The sequence below is a fragment of the Aplysia californica genome, unplaced genomic scaffold, assembly GCF_000002075.1.
Source record: "Aplysia californica isolate F4 #8 unplaced genomic scaffold, AplCal3.0 scaffold01040, whole genome shotgun sequence".
Lineage (NCBI taxonomy): Eukaryota > Metazoa > Mollusca > Gastropoda > Aplysiida > Aplysiidae > Aplysia > Aplysia californica.
Window position 1 is genome coordinate 197,520 of NW_004798310.1, and position 5,292 is coordinate 202,811.

At 38.4% G+C, this 5,292-nt stretch overlaps 1 protein-coding gene across 1 annotated transcript in view; it reads right to left on the reverse strand.

Annotated features, from left to right (window-relative positions):
* The window catches only part of LOC101850523 (long-chain specific acyl-CoA dehydrogenase, mitochondrial), a gene marked incomplete in the record, with an annotated part of 17,667 nt that overhangs the window by 10,518 nt on the left and 1,857 nt on the right, over positions 1 to 5,292 (reverse strand). The window contains 2 exon segments of the mRNA XM_013089770.2: positions 821 to 851; positions 3,046 to 3,192. Of these exon segments, the coding sequence (XP_012945224.1) occupies positions 821 to 851; positions 3,046 to 3,192 (178 nt within the window).

Genomic DNA, 5,292 nt, shown 5'->3' on the forward strand with positions numbered 1-5,292 from the left:
CAGGTGACATACGTAACAGGTGGCTGAACCATTTTATTCTCTGTCTTTCTATGTAACGCAGGCAGGACTCAGTGCTGATAGCTGCTCTTACTTCTTCATTTCTCTGCCTGTCTCGTCTTGTGATGTTAAGGGTTTTGCGGAGACATTTCATTTCCCATGCAGTGTTCTTGCTTTCATTGGTCTTACTTAATGTCCAGTTTTGGAACTGATAACATAATGTTGGTACGAATATTGAGGTGACCATGCAGATGTAAGAGGTATCATCAGCTGTATTTTATCCACAGGTAACAGAGTCCAGTAAGAGGTATCATCACCTGTATTTTATCCACAGGTAAGAGGTATCATCAGCTGTATTTTATCCACAGGTAAGAGGTATCATCACCTGTATTTTATCCACAGGTAAGAGGTATCATCACCTGTATTTTATCCACAGGTAAGAGGAATCATCACCTGTATTTTATCCACAGGTAACAGAGTCCAGTAGTAGGGTGACTGCCAGACCGGCTTCTCAATTTTCCAGGGGCATGTTTATAACAATGCAAGCACGTGCTCCATTAAAATAAAAATAAAAAAAATAAATAGATCTACATGACAGAAAAAAAGTACAGGACGAGGAAAAAGGCAAAGTTTAGTACAATGAAAAAAGGAAAAAGATTAAGTACGAGAAAAGGAAAAAGATTAAGTACGAAAAAAGGAAAAAGATTAAGTACGAGAAAAGGAAAAAGATTAAGTACGAGAAAAAGAAAAATAGGAAAATATTAAGTACACAAAGAAAAAAAAGGCAAAACTATTTAGAATATGACAGAAAATTATTCCTTACCTCTCGACTGACTTGCCCATCATTTTCCCATCTAGAAGAGAGGAAAAAAAGAGACGATGTCTTTAGTTTTAGTAAGTGCATCACAATAAGGTCATATAAGTGCCGAAGATTAGAGGTGTTACATGAGAGTAACAAACACAAAAAAGAAGGAGGGGAGATAGAGACGATAGATTTTTTTTACAGGAAAGAAGGAGCAAACCACACCAGAGCACCCACTAACCATCCACGAACATATCTTTGATAAGACAACCTTTACAAAATATACATTTAATATACATCGCATAAAACAATTCCGTTAATTTCAAGAAAAAATAATTTCATCAATTTTGCACCCAAAGAGTGTGCTACATTTTATGAACATGGCCAGCTGAAGTCTCTATACATGAAAGGGATCATTATATACACACAAGGATGTTGACCCAACTAACAAGGAAACAAGAGATTTTATCTTGTTACTGACATCCACACGTGCTGAAATGTCATTCCCAAACTAGAACACTCTATGTACCTCCCAGAACGCTCGCTCAGATCATCAAGTGACAAAACAACCCTTGTCAAACCTAAAATACATTACAAATCATATAGCCAAAGCTCTTTTTCATATTTTGCCCCAGTTGTGTGGAATAGGCTTCCAAAAACTATCAGAGAATCAGAAAATCTAGAAATTTTAAAGAAGAAACTAAAAGCATTTCTATTTTCATCATATTTTGATTAGACAGAATCCACCCAAGCTGTAGATTGTTGTGAGTTTGTATGTGTGTATGTACGTATGTGTGTATGTGTGTGTCGAGCGTGCGTGAGTATGTGTGGGCACACGTATGTAACACTATGTGCCTTTAAAATTGATTTGTAAATCCACAATATGTATCATGTTAAGCGCATGGAGCATTACATAAGTGGATATACGCAAAAATGCAATCCATTATTGTTATTTTTAGAAAGAGAGAAGAAAGCAAGAATGATCGTGAACTGTGACAAAAAAAAACTAACTTTGGAGACAACATCGTAGTGCAATGACTTGTTCTTAGAAGCCCTCCCCCCCCCTCCCCCCAAAGCTCATTAAAAAAATCTGAAATAAGCAAAGCCCACAAACTGTGGAAAGATAAAACTATCTTACATCTCTAGAGCCCACAAACTGTTGAAAGATTAAAACTATCTTACTTCTCAGAACAGACCACACACTGTTGAAAGATAAAACTATCTTACTTCTCAAAAGAGACCACACACTGTTGAAAGATAAAACTATCTTACATCTCTTGAGCCCACAAACTGCTGAAAGATAAAACTATCTTACTTCCCAGAACAGACCACACACTGTTGAAAGATAAAACTATCTTACTTCTCAAAAGAGACCACACACTGTTGAAAGATAAAAAATATCTTACTTCTCAAAAGAAACCACACACTGTTGAAAGATAAAACTATCTTACTTCTCAAAAGAGACCATACACTGTTGAAAGATAAAACTATCTTACTTCTAAAAAGAGACCACACACTGTTGAAAGATAAAAAATATCTTACTTCTCAAAAGAGACCACACACTGTTGAAAGATAAAACTATCTTACTTCTCAAAAGAGACCATACACTGTTGAAAGATAAAACTATCTTACTTCTAAAAAGAGACCACACACTGTTGAAAGATAAAAGTATCTTACTTCTCAAAAGAGACCACACACTGTTGAAAGATAAAACTATCTTACCTCCCAGAATAGACCACACACTGTTGAAAGATAAAACTATCTTATTCTCAAAAGAGACCACACACTGTTGAAAGATAAAACTATCTTACTTCTCAAAAGAGACACACACTGTTGAAAGATAAAACTTTCTTACTTCTCCAGAGACCACACACTGTTAAAAGATAAAACTTTCTTACTTCTCAAAACAGACACAAACTGTTAAAAGATAAAATTATCTTACTTTTCAGAACAGACCACACACTGTTGAAAGATAAAACGTTCTTACTTCTCAAAAGAGACCACACACTGTTGAAAGATAAAACTATCTTACTTCTCCAGAGACCACCCACTGTTAAAAGATAAAACTATCTTACTTCTCAAAAGAGACCACCCACTGTTAAAAGATAAAATTTTCTTACTTCTCCAGAGACACAAACTGTTAAAAGATAAAACTTTCTTACTTCTCCAGAGACACAAACTGTTAAAAGATAAAACTTTCTTACTTCTCCAGAGACACAAACTGTTAAAAGATAAAACTTTCTTACTTCTCATGCTGAGGGATGACCTCCTCCTGGAAAAAACGTCTCACATTCTGACGAAACATGTCGTGTTCCTCGTCAAAAATACGACGAACTCCGATGTCCAACATGGACGGCGCCTCAAAGATCTCACGTCTGCCCTCATACTTTTGTCTGTTGATGCAAAGAAACATTATTTCTCAAGGTCATTTCAAAATTCACATGTTCAGGGTCAATAACATTATTCCTTAGGATTTCTTACGACTAGAGAGCTCGGTTTTGATATACAGCAATAGAGAAAGGACTCAGTGGCTCTCTCTCATGGCCTAGTGGTTAAAGTGTTGGCCTCTCATACAAAGGTCCCGGGTTCGAATCCGGGTAGTGACCGAAAAATTTTCTTCTCTAAAATTGTCTCCTTTCACCTCCTTTCCTGCTCACAAGCAATGTTCTGTCGTCTGCTTTCATCTCTTTCTGCCCCCACCCCCTCACCTCCTTTTCTGCAGCCTTTCTATTGCTACTCTTTGGGTCCTTGTGACTGCAGTCTTTCTGCCACACCCCTGATCTTCTGGTAGGAAAGATCTACACCTAGCCTTCTCGGACAAGGGCGAAAAATTTCGGAGGGCCTGTGTGCAAGTTGCGCACGTTTAAGATCCCTTGGTGGTCTAAAATCGATAGAGTAGGCTTCGGCCGCCACCTGGGCAAAATTAAAAATTTCACACCAACTGAAAATGTTTACTGAATCTCACTCGCTCATATGACCTATGCAGTTGCGAGCGCCGTAAAACACTTTTAAAACAAAAAAGAAAAAAAAAAAAATGAGAGAAAGGACTCCACAAACTTTTCCTATCACAAAGCTTGACCCAACAATTCCATCTGAGGTGTATTATATTGAGATGTTCTCAACTTGAAAAATACTTCCGGCTGATACCACTACAAACACAACACCGGTTCCATCTATCACCTACGTCAGGAATTGAGCACCGCGTCTACGGAACTGTGGGAGTTATGTAGGACTCTGCCTGCAAATAGTTGTCACTATTATAACTTTGAAAGATAAAGTATTGCCCCCAAAAAGCTAGTTTTAGTAATAAGAGTTTTACGACACTTGTAATCTAACAAGATCAAATAAGTGCCGAAGTTTACAGGCGTTAAATAAAACATCATGGACATTTATAAACAAAAAAGAAGGAACTGAAATAAAAACGATACATGCTTGATAGGAAAGAAGGAGCAAACCACACCATAGCACCCACCAAAAAACAATAAGAACCGCTATAAGGAAAGACAAGACAGGAGACCCAAAAAGAGAATAAAAGGAACAGTACACATGACGCAGGAGAAAAACGACGGTAGTCACAAACTGAAAATCGCGAGGGTACCAATTTAGAACGCTCGTTGACTTACAACTGTATTTCTGTTCAACTGTTGGTTGATTATACTTGTTAGATTTCCCATTCAACAACACTTAACAATAAACCACCGGTAAAACAAATATGAAGTTATGAGTCCACACGCTTTTAAAATTGGCACACTCATAATTTCCAGGTAGTGACTACCGTCGTTTTCCCCCTGTGCTCTAATCTTCATGTGTGTTCATGTGAGAGCTTTGACAATCACAAGAGGAGCTACAAACTTCTGTGCTCTGAGTGGGTACAATTACTGCTCAACTTGTGTCCTTACTCTCAGCGGGTACATTTACTGCTCAACTTGTGTCCTCACTCTCAGTGGGTACATTTACTGCTCAACTTGTGTCCTCACTCTCAGCGGGTACATTTACTGCTCAACTTGTGTCCTTACTCTCAGCGGGTACATTTACTGCTCAACTTGTGTCCTCACTCTCAGTGGGTACATTTACTGCTCAACTTGTGTCCTTACTCTCAGTGGGTACATTTACTGCTCAACTTGTGTCCTCACTCTGAGTGGGTACATTTACTGCTCAACTTGTGTCCTCACAGACTGCTACGGTACTGACACATGAGACTGTTGATGACGCGCGACACAAAAACACAATACCAGCGGCATCAACATTTCAACACGTCATGTAGAAAGAGTTCTAAAGAGCCCCAGAAATGACATTCCCACTTTTATAGCATTAGCATGGTGGTCCACTCACTGTAATCTGACCCGTCACTCACTGTCCAGCATCTCACAAAGCCCTCGCTCACTGTCAGCCGATACCTAACAGATGGTACACTCCAGCAAATGGAACAAACACAATGCCAGCTGACACCTAACAGATGGTACACTCTTAAACTTAAAGCAAAAGGAACAAAC